This window comes from Marmota marmota, unplaced genomic scaffold (assembly GCF_001458135.2).
Source record: "Marmota marmota marmota unplaced genomic scaffold, marMar, whole genome shotgun sequence".
Lineage (NCBI taxonomy): Eukaryota > Metazoa > Chordata > Mammalia > Rodentia > Sciuridae > Marmota > Marmota marmota.
In genome coordinates this window covers 10,079,425-10,107,204 of record NW_025999880.1, presented here as the reverse complement: position 1 = coordinate 10,107,204, position 27,780 = coordinate 10,079,425, and the positions used below count along the sequence as shown (strand labels likewise).

The 27,780-nt window shown below is 40.0% G+C and overlaps 1 protein-coding gene across 1 annotated transcript in view; it reads right to left on the bottom strand.

The window, feature by feature from the left end:
- Ca10 (carbonic anhydrase 10) overlaps positions 1-27,780 on the bottom strand; it is a 475,256-nt gene that overhangs the window by 382,121 nt on the left and 65,355 nt on the right. Inside the window, exon 2 of the mRNA XM_015495458.2 lies at positions 17,004-17,078. Within this exon, the coding sequence (XP_015350944.1) occupies positions 17,004-17,078 (75 nt within the window). The remainder of the gene's footprint in view (positions 1-17,003; positions 17,079-27,780) is intronic.

The window sequence follows — 27,780 nt, the reverse complement described above, 5'->3', positions numbered from 1 at the left end:
ACTAAAACCATAAAGTTAAAACTTAGTAAATGCTGTTTATTTTTTCTGGTCCAAACACTCAAGCTATCTAGCTTATATGTATTTGCAACTATCTAGTTTATAACTCTTTTCTCTTTCCCCATCTTAAAAATAAATTCCAGTTAGGAAATGTTTCATGAAGAAAAAAATATGACATTCGTAAAATGAAAGTCTAAAACTTTTGTTCTTATTCAGATTTTTAAAATGAGTCTTGGGGACTTGGGTCCCATCTACAAACTGATAGCTCCTCCCAGTACCCCCAATGTAAAACAACTTATATTTTGGGGGAGGTTATTTCTTTTCTTGAAGCATCAGCAAGGCAGTATACTGATAGCCATACTGCGGTGGGGGCTTGTTTTGTTCAAAGTTCATCCTATCTGCAAGAGGTTTCACCTGGGAGTTAATCAGTTAGCATTCTTGCTTTTTAGTATATGTTTGGGGAACAGGTGTGATAATCCCTCCATGATGTGAGTGCATTTAGGAAGCAGAATCATTCCACTGGAAAGTGAGAGGAAAAGGGCAGTGCTCTGTGGATAGGAATCAGATAGGAAAGCAGCTGAGAAGGAAGACCTACATCTATTTATCAAGTATGTAAATGCATGAAGCACAGCCTGCTAGCTAGGCATAGTGCAGGCATTACAGGGGTTGGAAAGAGATAAACAACTTTCCCATTAGGACTTGACAACCTGTACACACAAATTCCTATAACAGGATGGCTATCAAAAAGAGTACAAAGTTTATAAATTCAGAACAGAAAGTGATCTTTTTTTTTTTCCCCCCCAGCAGAAAATCAAGGAATCATGAAAGGTTTAAAGCTGGGTTGTACGAGATGGGTCAGATTCCAGCAGGCAGAGATAGGAGCTGTTGGGGTGGAGAAGAGGAGGGAAAGAATTTGAATGGGCTGAGAGGCACAGCAAAGCTGCTGAGCCGAGAATGCTGAGGACACACTCAGGGAATAGTTAATTAGTCCAGGTTGACAGCAGTAGCTGTCAAGTAGCTACTTGTCAAGTAGCTGGGGAATTGTGACAGATGAGTTTGGAAGTTGTAGGCAAACTACAAATGAATTTGGATAAGGGAGGGGGAGGAATACAGACATTCCCTTGTAAGAAATGGGAGGTCACTGATGGTTTTTGATCAAGGATATAACAAGATACTCTTGTACATTGATTGATCTAGTTGCAATGGATAAAAATGATTGGAGCATGAGGAAAATAAAAACCAGCTAGGAATGTATCCTAATATTCTGAAAGTGTGAAATCAGGATGGTAGCACAAGGAATATGGTGAGATGACAGACGTAAGAATGATTTTGTAGTTAGAAATGACAGGTTTTGGCAATGTTGGTTAAAAGTGGCAGTAGTTAGAATCAAGTTCTAGAAGGTCAATGCAGAGGAGATATATTTCCATTCCCACCTCTCATGTTTGCTAATGACCATGTCTCACTGAACCCAGGTGAGAACACGGGATGCTCAGGGAGGTACCACAGCAGCATAATTAAGAGTGTGAATTTGCTGGGTACAGTGGCACATGCCTATAATCCCAGCTGCTCAGGAGGCTGGGGCAGGAGAATGGCAAGTTTGAGGCCAGCCTGGGCAATTAGTCTCAAAATAAAAAGGGCTGAAGATGTAGCCCAGTGGTAGAGTTCCCCTGGGTTCAATCCCCAGGACTGCAATAACAACAATAGCTACAAAAATTTCTGGATTCTAGGGCTAGACTTGGGTTTTATTCCCAACTCTGCCACTTATTAGCTATGTGACCTTGAGTAAATTACTGAGCCTGTACGAGCCTCCATTTGAAAAGGGAGGCCAATAATCACAACTACCTCATGGGATGATTGTGAGGCATAAATGAGTTAACATTCATAAATTCCTTGGACTCCTACCTGTTGAAAATGCTTTTTAAGTGGCTGAATGTTGGTTAAAACGAACAAATTCTTACCATGTTCCTGAAGTCCTATATGAATGCGACTTGTTACAGTGGGTGAAACTTCTCCTATCTCTGCCCATCTCCTAAAATGTTTGCTTTTCTTCATTCTCAATCTTATGTTTTTTGAACTACTATTTTCTCTTTAGGCAGTACCATGCACTCTGACTCTGGATTTCACTGGTATGTGGTAGGAGGGAAATGGGTATGTTTTCTCTGACTTGTATTGCCAACACGATGCCTCCTATGAAACTCTTGATGGAGAATTGAACAAGAATGTCAAAATTAACATGGCTTAAATATTTAAGATGCACCCAAACCTGCATCTTCCACAGTTTACCAACTCAGACAATGATATCAACATTCACAGAGTTGTTGAAACCCCCAAATTAAAATACACCCTTCATTACTCTCTTCCCCATTTATTTTAGTCAGCTTTTTCACTGCTGTGACTGGAAGACCCCATCCTAACAACTGTAGAAGAGGAAGACTTTTTTTAAGGGCTCACAGTTTCGTAAGTCTCAATCCACAAGCGGTAGGCTCCATTCCTCAGGGCTAGAGGTGGGGCTGAACATCATGGAGGAAGAGTGAGGCAAAGGGAAGCGGCTCACACAATGATCATGAAGCAGAGAGACAGGTCTCCATTTGCCAGATACAAATATATACCCCAAAGCCACACCCCAAATACCCCAACTCCTCCAGCCACACCCCACCTGCCTTCAGTTACCATTCAATTAATCCTATCAGACGATTAATCCACTGATTGGGTTAAGTCTCTTGTAACCCAATCATTTCTTCTCTAAACCTTCTTGCATTGTCTCACACGTGAGCTTTAGGTGGACACCTCACATTCAAATCATAACACCATTGAAGACATCAACATATCCTGTGGACACTACCTCCAAAACAAATCCAGACATCACTCAACTTAGCTCCATCTTCATTCCGTCCTCTTCAGGTCTAGCCACTATTATTTCTCACCTGCTTGTTATAGTCGTCTAGCTGGCTTCTATTGGCATGCTTCATTTTTAATCCTTTTATTCAAGATAGAAGCCTGTAATAAATTAGGCCTAACTACAGAGGAAACCACACCAGTTCCCAATGACAAACAATGGGGTCTTATGCTTAAAACAGGAAAAAAAATGGCCAAGGAAAATTGCACATTTGAGGAAAGTCAATAGCACAAAAGAAAAGAAACAAAATTATCAAAGAGGAACAACATAGAAAGACAAAAGAAAATTTAAAAAAATACAATTAGTATCCTTCTAGTGGTTTAGGAAAATAATTTGTCTCTAAAATATGGAAATTGCTCATAAAAAGGACAAACATAAAACCAGGGCGGATTTTACAAACTAAAATATGATATGCCAAATTAAAAAAAGTTAATACTAGCCCTGTGCAAAACAATGAACATTGGCAAAAGTCAATGATGTACAGTGGAAGTAAGCGAAAGAAATGGAAATTATCTGAGCAAGAAAACCATGTGGAATTTGTGGATGGAATAAAAGGAAAGGCTTAGAAGAGAGATCCATATGTTCCAAATCCTATCCAGAATGGGAACAGAGGGGATAAAATAACAAAGGAAATAACAGAAGAAAAATGCCCTAAGATAATAAATGACTTGAGTATTAATTCATTTATCAATATGATTGAGCTCCGGCTTTTTGACAGGCATTTTTCTTACCATTTTTAGATCAGTGAACAAAATAAAAGAAAAAAACAAAACTTTTTTTTTCCTGTTGGAACTTGCATTTGAGCATGCTAAACACAAATAATAATAACAAAAAGTACAAGTATGTGTACGTGTATTATATCCCAGTGACATTTCTGATTCTCCAGGAGAGTGAATGTTCTAAAATTTTGTAACGGCTTGAGTTGGTAGGTAACATTTGCCTAAAAAAAGCATCAGATTCCTCGACTAGGACACTTTGAGAGCATCAGTAGTGTAATGCTTAGAAATATCTGAAGGCAAGTAATTTTGTAGAATTCTCTTTCCAAACTCTCATTCAAGTATGAGAGCAAAAGAAAGATCTCTCTTATTGAACACTTGAGGACCCAAAGAATTGATCATCCATCCACCCTGTCTCTAAGAAGAAAAGCAAAACTTAGATATGGAGTTGAGAAAATTATAAAGTGGATTCAAGAGGATACTACAAGATAAGAGAAAGAATAGAAATGACCCAGCAAGTAAGGTCAAAAACAAAGAGGCTGTGTGATAGCTGAGCAACAAGCTTAGAAAGCACTCAGTCTGCATTCGAGTAGAAAGTTAGAGAACTTCAAGAGGAATGCCTTCAAGAAAGAAGCTGCCATAATACAATCGGAGTGACTAAAAATCAGGAGTATAAATACATTGTGATACCAATACACTATTATAAAAGGTATTATAATAATGTAATGCATTACTGATATAGTCTCACACCGATGAGATGAAGGCACATTTTCTCCTGATTACTCACACAGAAAAGGGGAATATTTTCCCAGGAAAAATGAATGCAAGAAAGGTGTGGTCTAAATATAAGACACTTTAAGGCATGATTCTGGGCAATTGAGGTAATGTTAAAAAGATCATTATAGGGGAAGAAAAACCCCTCAAATCTCCAGGAGTAAGACAGGCAGCCTCAAAGGAAGCATTATAGGTTTTATTATGGACATTGACTACACCCTGTGAAGTTCAGATGCTCAGGTGGGGAGGTTGAGCTGTCCAAAAGTTTGGAAAATGAGGTTGTAACTGGGAAGAGGCTGACTCTGGTGCTGGAGATTTTGTAATTGACATAAAGCAGGTGATGAAAAGGGCTCTGAAGACAGAGGAAGAGGCTCTGGAGCATGCTCTTTTAGGAAGTAAGATGAGGAAGGGCAGGTGTAGCAGTCTGCAAGAGAACATTCAGATCTAGAAACTATCCATCTAGAAATGTGTACTCCTCCAGAAAGGAAAGGAGCGTCTGAAGGGAGAATCACTGGTGATCAGAGACAGAGATGGAAAAGGAACCCGAGGTTTTACACTGGGCAGGGATAGAAGACCCAGTTTTGTTCAGTGAGGAGAGATGATGGCTAGCAGGGTATTGGAGTTCAGAGTCTGAATCCAAAACTCACCACAGTCACCCTGGGACTACTCATGAGGAGGCAAAGAGTGGGCTGGTGGGGAGAATAAATTCCCCAACCCAGCCAACTATGCATCTGCAACCCGGGCTAGGCTGGGGAAAGAAAGATGGCTTACTTCAGCTGCCAAATTCCCAAAGTAAGAGCATTTCATGCTGCATACTCGCTGCACAAAAAAATTGTTAGGTGGTTTGTCTTTTGGAGAATGTTAGATTCCTATTCAGTGAATGGAATTCCATACACTTCCCTCTCATGTTTTTGCAGGTATAAAAAGATGCTTGCTTGGGGGTTATAGTTTGCTGCCTTTGATTATCTTGCACCTGACAAAACCTGAGGTTCAAGCACCCTGCTGTGCATTCTCTAAACAATTCCATTATCACACAACAATGCGCAATGAGCACCTCTTACCATTAGAACACCAAACTGCTTTTCAGTAAAGTTTTGTGAAGGTAACCAAGGGTTGTCATCTTTCACAAGACTTGAGCGGAGGAGGGAAGGAAAGATTTTCCCCTAGCTGGGAGACCAGGGGATTATGGGACCACACCATGAATGTTCACCCCTTTTGCCTCATCTAGAGAAAACACGTGTTTGTTTCATGGCCGGAAGGCAGCCATGAGCTACGTTTTGGGGTTGTCCAGTTCTTAGATGGGTTTTTAGTGAATGAAAAGTTACTGAGCCTAAGCGCATATATAATAACACACCTAAAATATCTGACCGCTAATAATATCCTCTCTCTAAAAACATTCCCTTTTGCAATCATTACACAAGAATCAAACAAATTCAAATAATTAGTTTTTATTGCTCTTTCCTTAATTTTGAACAAAAAAAATTTAAAAAGAAATTTAAGTGTTAAAGACGAGATTCAGAATCAATTGAATATTCCACGTGAGCTAAAAATTATACTTCTCAAACAATAATATCATATCTTGCAGTTCACATTTTGCTTCAGCATCTTAAGTCCAGATAGCAACTTCAAAGAGTCTCACTGAATAACATCATTGAAGTAATACAAATTCTGCTTCTTTGTGTTTATAATCATGGTGCTATATTTATTTATTTTGAAACATCAGTTTAGATTCAAGAATGTGAAGGTCTGCAGACATGAACACGGAAACTGCCTTATAGTGGAGTCCACTAAACTGGATTGTTAGAAATATCCTTTTGGAACAAACATATGTAATTGAGTCTCTACGTGTTGGGGGCTCAATGAATAAATGATGGTTCTTCCAATTCACTTCTGTGTAGAACACGGTCCTTACTAAAGAATAAGCAACAAAAACATGCTAATTTTAATATCGTACACATATTTTATTAAAACTGAACAGTATTTACAGCTATAGTTTAGAGCTCAGACCAACAAGAGAATTTTGGAGGGAGGTGTATTTTGTCAGTGGCATTTTTAGAATTTCCATCATATGGGAATAATAAAATGTAGATCAAACTTTCTGTGGGTTTTATTATTATTTTAAATTTTCTATAGGTAATGCACCCCTGGCTGTTTTCACCTAGCATAGAATGCTCCCACGGGGTCTCCCTTGGTATCTCTGATGTGAAAGGGTCCTGAAGTTCCAGAAGTACTTGCCAAGGGGTTGATTAGTTAAAGCTACCTGGGTTGATTGGCCAGGGATTAGTGTATGACATCAGGAACACCGTGGATCTCTGAGGATAGGTGCAAAAGCTTATCCAACAGGAGTACTCCCTGTTGCATGGCTGCAAGCTTACCCCAACAAGCCTGCCCGTGCTGAAGTATACATGCAGGTTTATTCATGTCTATTTATATAATTGCACTGCAATTATATCTTTGGGTTCAATGTGATGTAGTTAACATGTATTTAAAAGGCTTATAGTGCCTCCCTAGATGACAGATGTTTTAGAAACCCAGAGTAGTGTGAAAAGAGCATCTCTCTTCCTTGTAACCTTAAATAGCCTAACACAAAATTACAGTAATTACAAAAATAGTAATACTTTCATACACCTTCATTGTTTATAAAGCACAATTAGGTCTAGTATATAATTTAATTTTTAGAAAAATGTCTGAGACACCGGTTTTATTGCCCTTATTTTACAAATGAGAAGTTCTGAGATGGTAGGTGATTTTCATATATCAGAGTTGGTATACAACGGAGTGGGACTCAAAACATGATCTCTTGAGTCTAGTGCACATTTCATTCTATAGCTCTAAAGAGTGGTAATAACAGGGACTGTCATCAATGCAGTGATAAATAGGAGTGCTTACTACTTGCAAGAAGTTCACAACCTGCTGTTTAGAAGTAGCTTGGTTCCATCATGTCTAATCCACTGACGATGTTCTTTTCTATCTTATTACCTGGCAGATGCCTTCACATCTTTTAAGTCCTGTCTCAAGAGAAGTCTTCATCTGTGAAGCCTTGTCTGATCCAAAGGGAGAGTTATTTGCTTTCTGTTTTGTGCATCCAAGGGATCTCATCATATCTGCCTCCCAACCCTTGTCAGCCTAGACTGTAAACCCTGATTTGCATGTCTGACTCTAAATCCAACTGTGAGCTCCTAAGATCAGAAACTGTCATTTATTGTTATTTATATTCGCAGTGTCTAGCAAGATGTCTGGCACGTATCAAGCTCAGTGTAAATTTTGAACAGTATCCATCTAATTTCTGGAAAAAACATGATGGAAAGTATTTGTAATTGAGGCTGAGTCAGTGTAACATCATCACCCCCCCTATACTGAGAATATGCCCATCAAGTTCTGCCTGCTGTCTCTTAGGACGTCAGAAATCTAGAGAGAGACACTTACATTATTGACTCCACTTCCAAACACCAATATTGAAAACAAAATTATCTGTGATCAAACTGTTATTCTATTTCTTAATGTTGCTAGTCTCTCCCCCAAACCAACCTTCTATCATATTAGCAAACTCTAAGTAAACATATTGGAGCTGGAATGAATTGCTGAAAACTTTGCAGTTCAGTACCCTGATTTTATATGTGAGGAAATCAAGATGCTGAGATGCCCAGTGACTTTGTGTAAGGTTTCCTGTTTGGTTTGTGGAAAAGAAAGCCAGTGAGCACATTCCAGTAATTCTTGTTACTTCCATGGTCGAAAGGAGGGAAAAGGTTGATAATAAAAGCAAAGTCCAGAGGAAAGAATGCTGGTTTGATAACCCACCCACTCCCCACTCAAGAAAACAGTAAGGTTAAAACAAGAACTGCCATAGTTTTGTTTCCACTGACCACTTTTAACAGAGAGAGAGAGAGAGAGTTAGTTTCTTGACTGAACGGTATGCCAGAGGGTTTTTGAAAACATCAAGCATTATTCTGGAGAGAAATTAAAACCAAATTCTGTACTCTCAAATAAGAAAAGTTCACATATGCCTTTGTAGCAAAGAATTGTCATAAAATGAGACATTAGGATGCGATTTGAAGTATAATCTCATTTGGGAAATTCCAGCTGTCAAGGCAAATATACTTGGTTCTAGTCTAGCCCACTGGTCTTGAGTTTCACCACCATGGACAAACGCCTAGCTTTGTTGGCATTCCCACCTGCTGTTGGTAGAAGAATGTTCTCCTGTCTTTCTCAACATGTGTCACAGATGAGATAAAACACTCACTGAAAATTATGGACCCCTTGATGGAATGGAATGAATATGGCATGCTACCTCCTTAGAATATTCCCCCCAAACTGGAAAGCCCAGTCTATCCATGAGAAAAGCATAAAAAAAAAATGTGAGGGACATTCTACAAGATAGCTGACCAGAACACCTGAAGACTAAGTCCTAAATAAGTAAAGGTTGAGAAGCTGTCAGAGCCCAAAGGAGACCAATTGGATCATGGAGAAAAAAAAAAGAGCCTAAAAAAGCAATCTGGAGTTTACTTAATGGTAATGCACTCAGGTTGGCTTCTTAGTTGTGACAAATGTTCAGTACATGCTAGTGTAAGATGTTAACATTAAGGGTAAAGGGTATACAAAAATTCCATTTATTATCTTTGCAACTTTTCTGTAATTCTGAAATTCTTCCAAAGCAAAAGTTTTGCTTCAAAAGATGACAACTAGAAAGGCTTTCTAAAATGTAGTAAATTAGATCCAAATGTTAGTTCATGTCTAGATAGAAGGTGTATGTTGAAGAACTTTGAGCAGGTTAATCTAGCATAACATCTTACTTTCTGTCTGTTTAGTTTGCTTTTTACTAGAAGATAAGCAGAATAGAACTTCATTCTATCTAAGAAGCAGTGTCTTCTGAAAATAACATTTAAACATATTTGTGACGGGAAGCACACAGGATCAGAAGTAAACGACTGGTTTCCAGACTTGCTTTCTGCTAGCCTTCATCAGAAACTTAAGTCAATAATTTCACCTGACTTGATTTGCTTTCTTAGCTGGAAAAGGGAAAATAATATTGCAAATGTAGTTAGAGTTCAAAGAGGTAATGTAAGTGAAGGTGTTTTAATAAACAATATATGCATTCATATAATAGGCTATTGTGCTTCTGTGAGCTTTGGAGGGAATGTGACAGAATAATGGTTTTCCCCAGATGTCCACACTCTGATCCTCAAAATATGTGAATGTGTCACCTTTTATGGCAAAAGAGAGACTGTGTAGATGATTAGGTTGAAGATCTTGAGATGCTCATTCTAGATTGTCTAGATGGGCTGAAGGCAATCACAAGGGTTCTTTTAAGGGAAAGGAAGGAGGGTCTGAGTCAGAGAAGGAGATGTGGTAATGGAAGCAGAGGCTGGAGTCCTGGGAGGAGGGACCATAAGCCAAGTGATGCAGACAGACTCTAGAAATGGAGAGGTAGTCACAAATTCCCTCATAGTGCCAGAGGTACACAGACTGGTCGACACCTTGATTTTAAGGCATCCAACCTTCAGTACCAGAAGCTAAGTATGTATAGTATTTAGCCAGTGAATTTGGGGCAATGTTTCACAACACCCACAGGAAACAAATATAATGACTTTATACATAATGTCTTAACAGGGGTGTGCAGAGGGTGCTGGAGGGGAGATGAGCTTCCTGGCAGTGGGATCCTCTTCCCTTCAAAAAGAGATGAATAGGAGGTTGGGGTGATCACCTAGGGATCACGTAGGGAAGCAAGCCCATGTCCTGAGTGACACCTGTCATCAGAGTTGGTGGAGCCTGTTGGTCAGAGATGGAGAAAGGGAGAAGCAAGGAGTGAACACTGATCATGAACCAGCAACCCGAAAGGCACCCACACAAGCACAGGGGCTGAGAGGGGAGAGGTGACAGAAGCTAGAGTCTCAAGGAAGATGATAGAGGGCCAGAGAGATGAACATAGGGGGGCAATGCATTGGCAGCGCAAACTGGCCAAGCACGTGGTAGAGTCCCACATGGCTGCTGCCCACAGGCAGACTCTACCACCTTGTCACACCTACCTACCATGCTACCTACCTACTATGTCCCTGCTTGCCAATAAGTTGCCCAAACTAAACCCTGGGAGCTGTGTATAAAATTCCTCCCCCTCTGTCATCCTCTACCCTTATTATAAATCCAGAAACATTGGCTAAGAAGGGTTGGGGGTGGGTGGTTACAGACAGGGGACTAGCTTTGATCTTCTTCTGCAGATCTTCAAGCAAAGTCAAGAAGAGCAATTCCCATCCAGAGAACACAAGTCCCCACCTCAAGATTTGAAGATGTTATGTCAGAACAATGTCTATTTCATCTTCAAATGTTGCCCATGATCAATTTGGAATGAGATTTTTAGCAGTCTTTTGTGGCCTTTCACACAGCCAAGGAGCCCAGGGCCTTAGTCTTATAACAGGAAGGAAATGAATTTGGCCAAGGACCTACATGAGCTTGGCTTCAGATGAGCAAGCAGTCAGACTGACACCTTCTACAGCCTTGTGAATCTCTGAGCAGAGAATCCAGCTAAACCCTGCCCAGACTCCTGAACCAAGGAAACTGTGAGACAATAAATGTGCGTCATTTGAAGCTGCTAAGCAAGTGATAATTGCTAAGCAGCAATAGAAAACTAGATACCATTTAACACATGGAGGAATGAGGGGGGTGTGGTGCATGACCCCAGGGAGGCCAACCTGGATTAGTGAGGACTCCCCATATTCCAGCTTGCTTTCCTTCCTTGAGTTTTTTTTTTTTAACTTCTTAGGAGTTTTGGGATAAAAAGAGCTCGTATATTCATTACTGATGTCAAGCATGAGACTTTTTTTAAACAAAGAAAACTGGCCATTTTGAAAAACACAGTTAATTAGACATCAGTGTTCAACCACAGGTGGTAGGGTATAATTACCTTCATCTTCTCGTCGTCTTGAGATTTTAAAAGTATCTAATAAGGAAGGGGTGGGAAATAGCATGTTGGGAGAGTTTGTGGGCCTGTGTGAATCATTTCTAGTGAATTTTAGAGAAAGCGTCAGAGGATGGGGTGGTGAGCCAACGCAGCCTCTTGGTTCCAGAACTGATAAGCAGCAGCTAAGACTTCCTCTATTAATCATTCAGATGGCCCAGAAACTCAGTTTCATGAGCTTTTGTTGTTTCTAGATTTCTGTGGAATACTAATTGCTTGGAACTGTTTACCATCCTCCTGTTCTTTTCAGAATCTCTCTCTAAACACTGAGTGTGGTCCACAAGACCTTCCGGGGGCTGGCTTCTCACCACTTCCAATCTCAAACCAACTTGCCTCTGTCACTTGACACTCAGGCCACAGTGACCTCTGTCCCTTTCTTATATGTATAATACCCATGCTTGCCTCCACGCCATTACTCAGGCCCATTTTTTTTCCTTCCTGGAATAATTCCCTAAGCACACTTATTATCATACTGGTAAAGTTTCTCCTAATCTTCAGTGGTAGATTCCTTTGGCTTCCTAAGGGAGGCCCTTCCTAATCTCCAGACTATTTCTATTGGACCTCAAAAGTCCAGTGCTCTCCCTTTGGACTGCAGTTTGTACTACTTGCTGTGAATAATAATAATAATAGTAATAATAATAATAGTAATAATAATAATAATAATAATAATAAATAGCACTTCCAGGACGAGGAGCAGCTATCTCCTGAATCAGACTGTTGTTTCTTTTTCTTTTAAGGGTCAAAGATTCCTGTCTGTGTGGACCCAAATAAATTTAGCAAACATTGAGCCTCTGTTGCTTGACTATATTCTGGAGAGGGAGGTAGGTAGAAGATGAGGTCCCTGTCACCAAAGTCTGGACCCTCCTTGGAGTCCTCACTGCTCCTATCTTAGTCCACATCACCCTCTTGGATTGTCTGCATTCTGCGGTAGTTTCAGTACCTCCCTTGGCTTCGCAGTGCCTTTAGAATACAATCCAGACTCCCAGCTGGTATAGCACTCTGTGATCAGACCCTTGCTGCTGTCCTAGGCCTTGTTCCCTGAGCTCTCCTGGCTTAGTGTGTCACCTGCTTCCAGGCCTTTGTCCATCTTGCTTCTCTTTCTGAAACACCACTTTGCCTTTTTCTCTCCAGCAGAATCTGACTAGCCCTCAGGGCATTACCTCATCTGGATGCCCTCCTTGCCATCTCAGACTTGGTAGCTCCAAACTCTCTCCACGACAGCCTTGGAAACACTGTAAGATACTAGACATTTCTCAGCTTCTTCTCACAGTTCTCAGCTCTTGGAGACCATAGTAAAATCTCCACTGGGACTCAGGATCTAGTATGGCCATTCTGAAAGCAGGTGCTCAGGGAGAGCTTGCTGGATAAATGAGCTGATGAGATCGGGTTCAGTGGCCTGGGTGTGGTGCTTTAGAGGTGGAAGAATCTAAGTGAGGCTCCCTTCTGCTCTGAACTTCATGACACTGACAAAAATACACACCCCAAGGGTTTTAGGATCCAATGTTATAAAAGGGAAGCAAGCCCACAATTCTGTTGTTCCTGTCTGAAAAGGAGGATGGAAACTTCCCTTTCAAACATTGCCACACAAAGCACACTTATTATCACACTTATTATTATGGGGGTGATAAGGGGCTGCTTGGTGTTTAGCAACTGATGGGCCCCCTGGTCTGTAAGCTCCAAGAAGTTAGATGTCATCTTTTTTTTTTTTCAATCTCAGTTCTTAGCATAGCATCTCTTTTAAGACCAACACCCAATGTTCCTACTGTCATGGATAAATATAATGTGAAGAGACAATATTTGGCACAAATTTTCCTGAAATGTGTTAAATGTGTGTTTATGCTAAATTATAAATGTGCTATATACATGTTATATATATATATATGTATGTATATACATATATAATATGTGTGTATATATATAAAAATATGTGTATGTATATATCCATATAGATATCCATACTTCATTATTTTATAGATATACTTGAAATGCTAGTAAACAAAGTATTGTGCTAATTCTTCAAAAACACGATCAACTCAATATTCTTTGCTTTTATAGTGTTAATTTAGAAGTGTGTCATCCCTTACCTAGACCAACAAAACAAAACAAAACAAAGCAAAATCAAACAAAAATCCACCTTATTAATGTTTCTGCCTGTTATCCTTTTTGGAATACCGTATATCCCCATCACTGTGACAACAGCTAGCATTAGAACATACATCTCTTTTGTCTCTCTGCAGAGCTCAGGAATCCCTTATTTTCAGAAGAAAGATGTCTAAACTCCTAAACACTGAACACAAAGAGTCTCTTAACCTGCCTCCTACCAACCCTTGCTGGCTCCTCGCTCATGATCCTCTCTTGTTGGTCCTGTTTTTCTTTTAGCATTTGGAAGTGTCCAAGCTCCCCAGAGTCAACATGTATTTTCACTCCTCTTTGACTGTGCAGTCTGATATTCCTCACCTTCTCCTCTGTGTCCACTTTGAGCAATCCTGAACATTATCAAGATCCAGTTCCAACTTCCTTCCTTCCTTAGCTTTGTACTGAGATACTTGAATCTGGAAGAATGCTTTGGGCTGTAAGCAACAGAAAGCCTGAAATGGTGTGGCCTGAACAATAAAAAGTTTGTTATTCTCACTGAACAAAAATCAGTCCCATTGTTAATTCATCTCTCAAATGAACCATAAAAGATATGGGTTCTTAGCCAGGCACAGTGGCACCCCCTATAGTCCCAGAAACTTGGCAGGCTCAGGCAGGAGGATCGCTTGAGCCCAGGAGTTCAAGACTAGCCTTGGTAACACAGAAAGACCTTGTCTCATAAAAAACAAAAAGAAGATAAAACCAACAATGTGGGTTGCTTCCATCTTTCCACCCTTCCATCTTTAGTGTGGCTTTTGAGCCCTAGTTTATCCAACAGACTTTTTCTCACACTATGTCACAGATGGAGCTGCCTGTCACATGTTCATGTCTATATTAGTCAGTTCTGCAGAGAAACAGAACCAACAGTATGAGTAGGGGAAGAGACGGAAGAAGGGAGGATTGGCTCACATGAGTTTGGAGACTTACAGATCCAAATCCTGCAGGGAAGAGTTGATGTTGCATGTAGAGACCAAGAGCTTTGGGAGTCATAATTCTCTCATTCTCTGAGGACCTCAGTCTTTTTCTCTTAAGGGCTTCAATTACTTGGTTGAAGGCCCACCTACATTATTCAGGGCAATTTTCTTTACTCAAAATCTACCAATCTAAAAGTTATTCTCATCTAAAGAAACACATCTTCACAGCAACATCCAGACACATTTGACCAAATATCTGGGCATGACGGCTTAGCCAAATGGACCCCCCAATATTAGTGATGCAAATGTCTAAACCAATCATTAACAAGAAAAAGAAGGAAATCCATGGTTCACATAGATATTAACCCTCTGGTCCTAAGAACAGGCTCCTTCCCTGAGCACATGGAGATTGAATAGTCAAACAAAACCTGAGCTTTACCTGCAAGGATCCTGGTTGTGGGTGAGGTTCAGATGAAGGTAGTTATTTGATCAGGTAAACAAGAAGTTCTGTTAAACATTAGGAAGGCACAATTGTGATACTTCACATGTTGTAAAGACCCAGGTTACCATGAGTCATGGGTTTATGGCATGTTTTAGATTCTGTGTTCGCCTTGAGTAAGAATCATGAATCAGTTACCTCTTTATTAGCACCCAAGTCAGTGCTTGGCTCTAGGTAAGTCCTCCTTAAATGCTACTGAACTGACCAGAGTGGGGTATTCTGCAGTCAAATTAACCTTGCACTTGCTTTTGCGACAGAGCTCATATGTGTCTCTTCACTATAAACTTTGCTGAAATCTCTCATCACAACTGATAGGCCAGCCAGGGCTCAGCTGGAAATGAGGGAAACTCACACTCTTTTAAATCAACATCTAAAGGAAAGATGAAAATTCTTTCCTGTGATTCTGTGAGAAGCAACAACCAACTCAAAATCAAGCCTTTGAACATATATAAAGAAAGAATATGACAACAGAGGGAAAACCATTAAAAACAATGTAAGCAGAAAAGCAAGATGTTGCAGCGAACATCCGCTGCTGTTCATGGGTATGTCTGTCACTGCCAGGGATGTTTTCTGTGGGGGGAGAAGGAACTTAGTAAGACTTACTATAACCTGGAGGGAATCCTCTTTGTTCTTTTAATTCCATATTCACAAAATACAAGAATGTAATTATAAATGTAATCTCTGGGATATCTTGAATTTGAAAAGCAGATTCCCCAGAGGAAAAAAATAAAGATTCTGTTATAAAGGGATACTCCTAATCATAAGTGTCAAGTGCCATATGGATACCATTTAACATGAACATAACTTGTGTCAATTAAATTATTATAAAATTATAAAATTTTTAAAAAAAATATTAGAAGATTATTAGAAACCTGGTCATTCCTACGTGAATTAACCAAGTCCAGTTTCTATGTACCCTGGAGCCAAAGAACAGGTGAGACATTGTAATTTTATAAAATTAGAGGCTATTTGGCAACCAGCTGGCTTTTTCCTGGGTTGTCCCCTCTCCCTTGCCATCCCTGAAGAATGCCTATTATCGCCCCACAATGCAAATGAGAAAAGAGATGCTCAGAGGAGTTGGGTAACTTGCTTAGCTCTGCACAGTTCACATAAAGACACTACTGAAAAAATAGAAAATAAATAACAAAACAAAACATAGCAGCCAAGAATGTACCAGGTTACTTGGGTCACTGCTTTTTTCTACCTGCCACCAACCATAGAACCTTCAAGTGACACCACTGGTCCTCTATTCCCTGAGTGGGGACCACACATTGACTCCTCTTGAAAGCTCTATCATAAAATATCTCACCTGACTTCCCCTCCATCTTCCCTTCAATATTCTTCCTCTCTCCCTGGTCTCTTTTCCCACTAGAGACTCAACAGCAGCAGAAGGATGAGGAACACATTGAGGGTGAAAGAAATGGGGGAAAACAAGGACCTTCTAGCTTGCTTTGAAACTAAAGAAATGTGATGCTTGTGGCTCTAACCAGTCTTTGGTTCGTGTCCTCTGTCTCCATGCTGACGGCATCCAGTGTGCTGTTATTTTTAGCTGGTGCTTGGCCCAGCCTGCTGACTCCTGACCATGGGTGCTGCTGAAGTGACATCAGTGACAGCAGGTATCCCAGCAAGCGTCTTTGCCATGGTCAGCCTTTTCCTATTTCCTGTTTCATTACTGTTAAGAAACGGTCCTTCCTCACTGAACCAAATGCCAGCAGCCAGAGCTTCAGCCCTCAGGCCTCCATTCTCTGTCCATAGAAGGACCTGGGAACTGTAGGCTCAGATGTAAAATCATGTGTTGTGATGAAGTTGCCACTCACTGATCAAACTTTCCTTTGAGGGAGTCTGCATCCAACATATAGGTTAGACTATGCTGCCTTAAATAATATATTTCATGCCATGTATCAAGTAAAAATTCTGGAAATACCAGTTGCTTTCCTCAAAATTCTTTAAAAATCATTTTAAAATTATTCCATTAATGGTACATATTTATGGATACAGGGTGATCATTCTATACCTGTCTACAATGCAGAATTTTCAAGTCAGGATACTTAACATTTCCAACTCCATAAAGAAGTCTAAGAACAGAATTATTTTTTAAAACAAATAATAATAAATGTACATTTACCTGGAACAAAGCTTCCCTGGACCACCTCCTTGTATGCCCACCAGCCTTCATGGATTTTTGGTGAATTCTGTTGAGCTAAAGAAAAAGCAAAAGAGAGGAGAGACTAAGATGATAGTTCAGAAGTACTGTATCCTGGATGGCCCAAAAGGAAGGGTAAATGTCCATGAAATAACCCTCTCCTACCCCCAAACTGCACTATATCAATAATACTCCTTCTCCCTTTTCTTCAAATATTTTATTAACATCTAAATATATCTTTATAGATTTTCATAAAAAGTACTCAAAATTTTAGTGAAAATGAAAAAGACAGTAATTTAAGTCCCCTGCTATTTCTCTTGACTGTTATCTTCTCCCTTTCCCTACACATATATACACACATGCAAACACACACGTGCATGCACACACATGCACACACACATTACCCTATTGGACCAGAGGGTCAGAGGTGGACTGCATCCTACTGCCAGGCCAGAACCCTGAATGTGCATAGAAACCCTGAGTTTGCAGAGATTGGGAGTTTGTTGAAGGAGCCAAGCTAGAAGGCTACAGAGTAAAACATTCAGCTTTCCTCAAGTCCCAAGAAAACAAAAACAAGAATATAAATAACCATGGGAGAAAGGGTGGAAGACTCAAGATACTGGAAAATATTATAGGGATCTGTGAGGTCATACTGACATGACCTCCGAATAATCTTTGAAGTTATAACAGGTGGCAGGTGAATTGGGAAAATTAAACTTTCCCAATTTTATATCTATCTATCTATCTAATATACATGTGCATATATTCAGATATATATATTCTCCAAAATATAGGTGGTGACACATGAACTTAGGTTTATCCCTTTATTTATTAAAATGCATTCATATTTCATTTCTCAGTCACCTTGGTATAAACTAAGGTAGATTCAATCATTCCTGCAATTTAGCTTGTAGACAGTAAATGCTAAACTTACACTTTCATTTTCTTCTTTAAATCATTTCTTTGCAGCCTCCCACTTCACAGCCATGGCTGTAATACTCAACATTCTGCGTTAGAAGGCAATAGGTTGAACACAGGGCTTTGTATGGAGACAGGATTTGCTCAATTGCTTCAGGTTGCAGATGAGCTAGTGTTGCTGAGCTCCAGGGGTCTTTCCACAGCGTACAGTAGAGGTTTTTCTTTGCGTATGACAATAAGACCTCTGCAGTTTGTAGCTCTGTGGTTGAACCACACTTTGTGGATAAGGTTGAGTAAAAGAGAAGTCCACTCTTTCTGGAATTGCCAGTGGGGTTAGGGGACTTCAGAAACAAAAAGAAGAGGGACAAGAAACCTACTTAATGACCTGGGATGCTATCATCATTCAAGATGTGCAGCACAAATCTATGTAATAGATACATGAAAGTACATTGAGTTTCCAAGTACTCTGTCCTCCCACCTGCTGTGGATAGAGTTCAAGTGTTTCTATTGCCCTTGAGGAAGACCCTGAAGACAGCTAAGTTGAAAGCTGGTGCACCTGCTCTGGGGCAGCTGGCCAAGGTGGGAAGTGCCCTCACAACAGAGCTTGGAAAGATTCTGTCCAGCCAGGAAGCCCAGTGGAAGATTCAATAGAAACGTTTTGAATTTATAGCAACAGGGAAAGACAAGGAGATTTGATATCAGTCAGCATCAGCCCTTCAAGCCTGACAAAGTGGAGAAAGCAGATCAAAAGTTGCATGGTTGCAGAGTTCACCAAGTCGGTGAATAAAGGATCTTTGTCTTGGTTAGAGAGAAATGGGTTAGACCTCAGCAAGGGTTCAGATTTTTCTCTGGGTCTTGGCACTGCATGATCCACCCTCTCTTTCCACAACAGTACATTGGAGGGTCATTGCCATCAGAGCAAGAGGGGATCCCCGAAGGCTTAGAATTAGAAATATATGACATCAGAAGTTACATAATTCACTCATACCGACTGACCATTTTATGAAATCCTTTGTAATACTTGTGTCGTGGCATCCCCTCCTCCACAGAAAATCTTAACTAAGCTTCTCCAGAAATCTTTACCACAATTGATTTTAGGACCATCAGCAAAAGAGTCTCTACAAAAGAGTTCAATGTAGGTAAACTTCCTATTTTCCTATTGCTCTATTTTACTTGGCCACTGGTCTGGAAGTTATCAGTACTCCAGATGCTGAATGCCCTTTTACTAGTTTTTCACAAACATTTATCCAGTATAGTAGTTTGTAGAAGTGTGTTTGCAAATACAAATTGTGATTAAAAAAAAAAAGTCAAAACCTTTAACAAGCCTCTGGCCTTCAGCTGGATCTTCACAAAGATGTCTACATTTCTAAGATAAGAGAAGTTACTAATTAGGCTTCATGGTAACAGCTGGCAGGGGGAGGGGAAAAGAGGGAGAAGAAGCTCTCCCCTTCTCAGGTGTTGTCCTTGAAGGGTTAACTTGCCCAAATCAGGAAAGAAAAAGCTGCTTTTGTGTGAACTTCTGCAGACTGTGAACTTCTGAGCCCCTCTCCTTACATGCTGGGTATAAATTTCTGAAACTACCTGAACTCAGGGTTAAGAGGATTAATTGATTATAGCGAAAGCTGTACCCTCTAAACCTGGCTGCAGCCAAATAAAACTGTTTCCTGCTATCTTCGGCACCCTGCTTCGTCTGTCCCCTACAACACTTGACCCAAACTAAATGTAATTCACAGACAGTACAATCTACAACACCCCCCCTCCAAAAAAAGAAACCATCAAAACTAAACTTTGATATCTCAGTAAACTTGAAAGTTATAGAGCATGTCCACAGTCTGGCAAAGATATACTTTTTAACAACCTAAAAGACTGAACTTTGACCATCACTTTGCTTCAGAGATAAACCGGGACTGGTTTTCCTTATCACAGACAGGAACTTCTGAGTTTTATCAAAATGCATCAACTTGTATCCAAACTGGACTGTTGCCTGTCATTGAACAATTCGAATAATAAATACAGTTTTCTTTCTAGATTCTCAGAGCCAGTTAAGGAAGCCGCCTTCTCTTGCATATATTTCATTATTCAAATAAGGATCCACTCAGAACTAAAACATCTTTGTTTTATATAAGACTATTACCATATTGCTTCAAAATTTTTATTCTATTTTTTGTGGTGCTAGGGATTGAGCCCAGGGATGCGTGACACTGAGTTACATCCCAAATCCTTCTGTGTTTTAGTCAGCTTTTTCACTGCTGTGACTAAAAGATCTGACCAGAACAAGTTTGGGAGAGAAAAATTGATTTGAGGGCATATGTTTTCAGAGGTCTTAGTCCATAGAAGACCAGCTCTATTCTTTGGGGCTTGTAGGTGAGACGGAACGTCATGGTGGAAGAGAGTGGCAGAGGGAACAAGCTCACATGATGATTAGAGAGCAGAGAGAGACTCCATTCTCCAAATACAAAATATACACCGCATAGCCATATCCCCAGTGAACTACTTCCTTCAGCCACCCCCCACCTGCCTTCAGTTACCACTCAGTTAATCCCATTAGAGATTAATTCACTTATTAGGTTAAGGCTATAACCCAATCATTTCTCCTCCAAACCTTCTTGCCTTGTCTCACATGTGAGCTTTTTTTGGGGGGGGGAGGCGGGGGGCTCCACATCTATACCATAACACCTTTTTATATTTTATTATGAGACAGAGTCTTGCTAAGTTGCCCAGGCTGAACTTCAATGTGCAATCTTGCCTCAGCCTCCCCAGTAGCTGGAATTACAGTAGTGTGCCCCTGCACCCAGTGCCCAACTTTTTATATACAGTGTTTACAAACATCATTTCAAAAACTTAACAGGTTGGGGATATAACTCAGTAGTAGAGCCCTTACCTAGTCAAGCAGAAGGCCCTGGGTTCAATTCCCAGTACCAAAACATTTTAAAAAATAAATAAATAAAGGAGAAATAAAAGAAATGTAATTTATAATAATACACATTTCACTGTGTAAAAGCTTGAATATAACAATTTGCAATAAAGATTAGCAAATTAGTGCCTCCTAGCCAAATATGGCCCACTGCCAATTTTTGTATGACCCAAGAGGTAAGAATAATTTCAAATCTTTTAAATGGTTAAAAGAAATCAAAGAATAATATCATCTTGTGATTTGGGAAAATTATATTAAATTCCAATTTTAGTATCTATAAATAAAGTGTGGTTGGCATATAGTTACGTCTATTTGTTTACATATTTTCTATGGGTGCCGTCCCATAAGAAGGAAAAAGTTAAATAATTGTAACAAGGACTGTTTGGAGCCCAGAGTCTAAAATGTTTCCACTATGATTGCTGAATAACAAAAATTGACTGCTAATTTAAATACGTAATTTCAAAAATCAAGCAAATCAATATAATGAACATAATGCTTTGACTGTGATATAGAGCAGGAATACAGAGAACACAATTTAAAATAAAATATTGTATATTTCAACATATAAATGGGCACCAGGCATAAGCAAACAAAGTGAAGTTAGAGGCTTGGTGGAAACATTATATCGTATTGATTATATTGTAGACTACAGAATCCATGAGGAAAACTGCTCTGAGTGGTGTGATTTTTCCAAAATAGTGAACAACTCCTTTCAAAGTTCAGAACAAAATAAAACATCACTTTCCCTTGATTTGCACAATATTTGCATTGCTGAAGAAGTTATATTAAGATTTTTGTAAGAGATGCTGTGTGCTCAAATGCAAAATAAGGTTTGTAAGTTCAGATAAGTAAAATGGGTTTTCACACACTTGAATGTCTGCTGGGACATGGGATAATTTCTCACTGTTTAAAACTGTTTAATATATCTCAGAGCGTATAGCATTCTTGCTCCCCTTTGGTCATAGCTAATTGCAACCTCTTTCATTAGAACTATCTCGAGAACCCTTGTTAATTTCCAAAATATTTGCCCAGGAACAGTGACACCCCTGTTGACAGCTGTGGACCTTTGGGACTTTTTAGAGCACTATGCACATCATCCTGATGAGTTGGAGCGAAACAGTGGGTTGAACACTCAGCAGAGGATGGAGTTTTATCTAAATAGGTGAAAGATAAGTCTAAAGATGCTGTAAATTGTAGCATTGTTTTGAGTACATTTACCACCCCATTCAAACTCAATTTTTTTTTTCTATTCTTCTGTCATTTGACAATATCCTTAAAAAAAAAATACTGTCCTTTCTACACAGGTAAAAAAGTGGAAGCAAAAAGTATTTCCCATCAAGATGGCCAAAAGGGAACACTAACTCTAATAAAAACCTGAGTAAAATGAGCAGGTTTTCAGAGTTCTAGGTGCACTCACATTTGCTCTTTTCCACTTGCATACCCACCCTGCAAAGAATGTATACCCATCTGACTAAAAATCAATTTAAGAGACAACGTTTAAAAGGAAGGAGAAAAAGAAGCCCCTGGATAACTAAGAGTGCTGCAAGTGCCCAAAATGTCGCTGAAAATTTCAGCTTTGTCCAGGTAGTTGCAAAACATTTCACTCCCTCATCATCTCTGATCATTGCTTCTTCCGCTTTCTCACCCATTCAGAAGCAGAATCATGGGTGCTTTTAGAAGGGTGATGAGACAATCAGACTATCTGAGCAAAGACTACTGTAAAGGCCGAAACTCAAAACTCCTGTTAGCTTTCTTTGACACGTATTGTGAAGGACTAAGCTCCCCCTCCAAACATCAATGGCCTAAGTTGAGCCCATCTGATGCCTGTCAATTATAGACTATGACAGCGGCAGGCTAGAGTTGAAGAGAATGATGATGTTTTATATAATATGTTTTCATATGCCCCTGGATGCCCACTCTAGATTCATCCTGTTTGGCAGTTTAGAAAAACAGAATGGCACATTTAAAAGGTACCTCATTTAAAGTTCTGCCACAGCACTACAAGAAGCTGCGTCCAGACAGAGCACCTACAGAAATGCTGGATTCCAATTCTAATGCCTCTTTCCAGGTCCTCAGTGTCACCTTGTTGTTTAGAGTGAGTGGAGAGCTGATTGGGAATTCCTCAAGAGCACACAAGTGAAGAGAGAGCAGCCGGAGCTTCAAAGGTGTTCTCTGATTCTCTGTTTATAGATTGGAATTTCTATACTTAATCTGCGACCAGCCCCTGAGAAAAATCCAGGTGTCTAATAAAAAATAAATAAATAAATGGTGTTGACAATAAATGCTGTCATCACTGCCGGATGAGGAGATATACTCAGCAAGAGAAAGCAGTTCATTTTTATTCTCTCTCTCTGTTTTCATTTTTTAGTTGTGGCAGTTGAGAAACTTAGACTCTCAGGACTTTGAAAGAGGTGTCTCATTTTAACTGCTTTTAGTACAGATGAGGAAACTGGACCACAAAGAAGGGAGCACACTTAAAAAAGAATGGGTTCTTAGAAGAGGGCTCAGCAAAGTTTTCCTAAAAAGGACCAGATAGTAAATAGTTCAGGCTTTGAAGACCATGCTGTCTTTGTCCCAACTGCTCAACTTTGTCATTGTAGTAGAAAAGCACCATATGGGATATGCAAACAGATGCATGTGGCTCTGAGCCAATACAATTTTATTTACAAAAACAGACAGAAGGCTGACTTTACCCTGCAGGCTATAGTTTTGTGACTCCTGTCTTAGAACTGGAAAGGGATTCTGTCATCTAGTTCTGCTTCTTATTCAGATGTTCAGAAGTGAGCTACTTTAATGAGAAAATCAGAACTAATTTTGATATAAAAGCGCTTATAATTACATGTTTATAATATTTGATCAATATGCATTTCAGGAAGTATGAATTTGGATCAGCTAGTCATGAAACTGGTCACCACACCCTACACCACATTCAATATGTCCCCCTTCCCACCCCAATTCCATTGTGCTAAGCTACCAAAGGTGGAAGGGTCTCTTAGCAAAAATGAGTGTCCCAAAGCAGTCAAAAAAGGACCTGAATATGTTTCTGTATGACTCTGAGGAACCTCACTTGTATCCATAGACAAAATAATTGTATTTTCACATGTGAATGCTTTTACATCATTGTGAAATTAACTTCTACAACTCCCTTCTATTTAAATAGAGTTTTTTTTTCAATCCCTATTATGAGATGCAAGACAGAGTAAGCAACTTTGCTAATTTAGGGTCAGAGAAAACACAACTGCAAAATACTTCCACGTGGAAATTATAGTGGTCTCTTGACAATATTCCAAATTCAAAAGCAACACCTGTGAGTACACAGGTGAGGTGGGAAAGAGAATGGTTCAAGAGGGAGAAGAGAGGAGCCCTCACAAAAGGATCAGAAGCAGAAGAGAGATGGCTTAAGAAAACTCCACCATCAGTCAAAGCACGTCGAACCCTAAGCGTGCACACTTGCAAAAATGAGCTTTGAGCTCTGGGTCAGTACAACTATACCGGTGCTGGATGATGCATGATTAGGAAAGATGGATCTGAATCTAAGGGAGGGACATTTAGAGTACCTGCTATCATGGTGATTACTTCCTTTTAATGCCATAGGAGGAGCCTGAAAATTTGTTTCCTTAAGAAACTGCTTTTCTGTGCCTGAGGAGGTAACTCAGAGGAGGAAATGCTCAATCTACTGACTGGGAGAACACCAGATGTTGGAACGCAAAAAAAAAAAAGGTCCTTCCAGACTTGAATGCATGATGCAAAGTACCACATCCCCCAGGACATCACTGTTTTCCCTTTAATGGCCAATTCTGCCTCCTAAGTGGGAAGCAGAAGTGTGGAGAGATCACCACAGGACACACGCATGACTGTCCCGGTGCACTGCAGGATACCACTGGACCAACAGGGGTAGCATCCTCCCTCAAGCGCTTGACTTTGATGCTACTGGTGGGCCTTTCCTTTTCTCTGCGCACCCCCAGTATTAGGTGTTATTCTGCATTTTAGCGTTTACATAGAGTTTCACGTTTTATCTGTTCCTCTGTCATTCTTCCACACTGAATGTGTCTCATTATTTATGCAAGGCTTAGTATATAATAGGTGCTTAGTAAAAGGTGAATGCGTGTTAAATGCTGTAGTGAAGTCTATTACACAAATTTGGAGTCTGGCTCACACAATCCCTGGGAGGTCTTAGGGTATATCCAAAGACTTGTTGGTGTGATGCCTGTATTGGTGGTCAGTGCGAATGGGGACAGAAATGTTTTCAAGTTGGTTGACAGATGGGAAAGCCCCAGGAGCTGACACCCTGCCTGGGTACATCAAAGCCAGTTTTATTTTGCAAAATGTGTTTCATTTCAAAGCAAGGGGGATGGTGAAGGCCATACATGAACCTGATTACATCGCCGCCATTCTTTCCTTTTCTTGAATTTGTGAGACAAGGATCAAACTCATTTCTGTCTTTCATCCTTTGTGACCTCCAACCCCACTTACCATAAGAGCTGACCAGAACATCAAGGTTTGAAATAACTGGGTGACAAAGTAACTGCTCCAAGCAGAGAAGACTGGCATGACCCAGAATCACTTCTCACGTTGGACAAGACTCAGGCAAGCTGATGTCAAGGCTATATTTGAATTAGGAGATGAGGAAAGAGAAGCCTGCATCATCTTTACCTTTTTAGCCTTAGCATGAGATCATGGTTAAAAGAGTCCACGGTAACTGGCTTTGAAAATCAACAAGAGGACTTGCCTCAACATGGCTGATTTTTTTTTTTTTTAGCTTGGTATTCTAAAATTTCTGCAATTTGGATATATCACACTTTCCAACCTCCTTTCTCACAATTTTACAAAATTTGCTCTACCTGGTGTCCCCACAGACACCATGTTTATTACTTTCTTACTCATGCATGGACCTCTCCCCACTTTCTTCTGGAATTACCTCTTTTTCTACTGCTCCTTGACTCGTTTTACTCATTTCTCAAGGCCTCCTCAATTCCCATTCCTCTGGAGAAAGCTCTACGAATCATTCCACGTCTGCTGCAATCCCTCACTTTCCTCAATCTCAGGACTTGTACTTGTAGCCCTTCCTTACTGGCCACTCCCAGGGCTTCAACATTTATTGAGTACTTAAGATGTTCAGGAAGCATCCTGAATGTGGGGGATACCAAGGAAGCTCTTATTTCCTAAGAAGTTCCTGGAGGGAGACAGGAAAAAGCAAACAACTGGATTAACACATGAGGAGGATATCAAGAAGGTATTCTGCATCATAAGAGGGCGAAGCAATAGAGTGAGAGAAAGATGCAAAAAAAAAAAAATGGACAGTGATGGCCTTTGAGACTGTGACTCAAAGGTTTAAATGACAAAAAAAAAAAACAACAAAAAAAACAACATCTGGCCTCGTGAAGATCAGCAGTGACAGTATTTCAGGTCACTTCAAGGATTCTAAGTGGGGGAGAAGAAGCTTGGCTTTTTCTAGAAACATAAAAGTAGAAATTATGGGTAAGCCATAGAAGATGCAGGGGGAGAGAGGCCCAGGCAAGGCCTAACGGTGTGGGTAGCATCCAGGGAGGAGATCATGGGGGCTTGAGCTTGGTGGTGCTGGTGAGGAACACAACACAGCACGTTCTAGAAGAAGAGGGAGCAAGACTTGCTCTTGAACTGGAGCAAGGAAACGAAGGAATGCACATCCAGGGTAACTCTTACCTTTTTTGGACTCAGGGACTAATGTTATGGAAACCTGGGAGACTCGGGAGGTGTGGCTTTGGAGCCCACAGTGGAGTCCAGAATGCCATTTGAGATGGCAGCCAGCACTCTCAGGAATGTTGAGCAGGCAAGTGGGTGTGAAGAGAGTTCTGAAGAGAGGTCAAGAAGAGACTTACCTCTATGGCTCTTTGACACTCAGATGATATTTAAAGCTATGGGTTTGAAAGAGGTCACCAAAGAGAATGTGAAAATTCATAGAGACCCAAAAGGACTCTGAAACGAGTTCTGGCATGTTCAGTATTTAGAGGTTGACTAGAGGAGGAAAAGGCACAAAATGAGATTGGGGGAAAGAACCAGTAAGAATGGAGGAAGAAAAGGGCAGGAAAGAAAAGAGTTGTTGGGCACCATTCCAGGTATCTTCTCTTCTCTCTCCCTTATCTGTGTGTGTGTGTCTCTCTCTGTACACACATGCACACACTTTTTATTTTAGACTACTTTTGTATTCATAAAAAATTAGAAAGACAGTAAAGAGTTCCCATATATTCCATACCCAGGCTCCCCTGTTACTAACAGCCTATGTTATTATGGTACATTTGTCACAAATAATGATCCAGTATTGATATATTATTATTATCTAAGGTCCAGATTTCACTTCTGTTTCCTATATTTTTAACCTAAAGTCCTTTGTCGGCTCCAGGAACCCACGCAGGATCCCATGTTAGGCTGAGTTGGCATGTCCCCTTAGTCCCTTTGTGGCTGCAATGATATAGTCACATATTTTTATTTGCTTTTCTTCCTACTAGCTTGTCTCCCCGACTAAATTAAAACTATTTCAAGTGTAAATGTTATGCCTCATCTCCCACAATACAACACATATAATGGGTGCACCACTGTAGAAGAAATATTTTTTAAAAACCCTAGGAGGGGGAGCAGGACCTGCAAAGCTCCATTTAGAAAAGGTCCACAAGTCTTAGACCAATGCCCACCCTTCAGAAAACTCTCCACTTTTCCCCAAATTAATTTTCATGATAAAGAGTCCTTAGAATTTAGGAGCAGTGTAACTCAACAATAACATTAGTGGAATGCAAAGGAAAATGGACAGAATGATTGTCTTTAATCTACTTAATTGTAGGAGTGGAGCTGTAATTGTATCGTCTTCTTTTGGCAAACATCACTTCTAATGCTGTTTTCCATTCTTATTTTTAATGTGCACATAATAGTCCTGTTAGCAGAGATGCTATAATA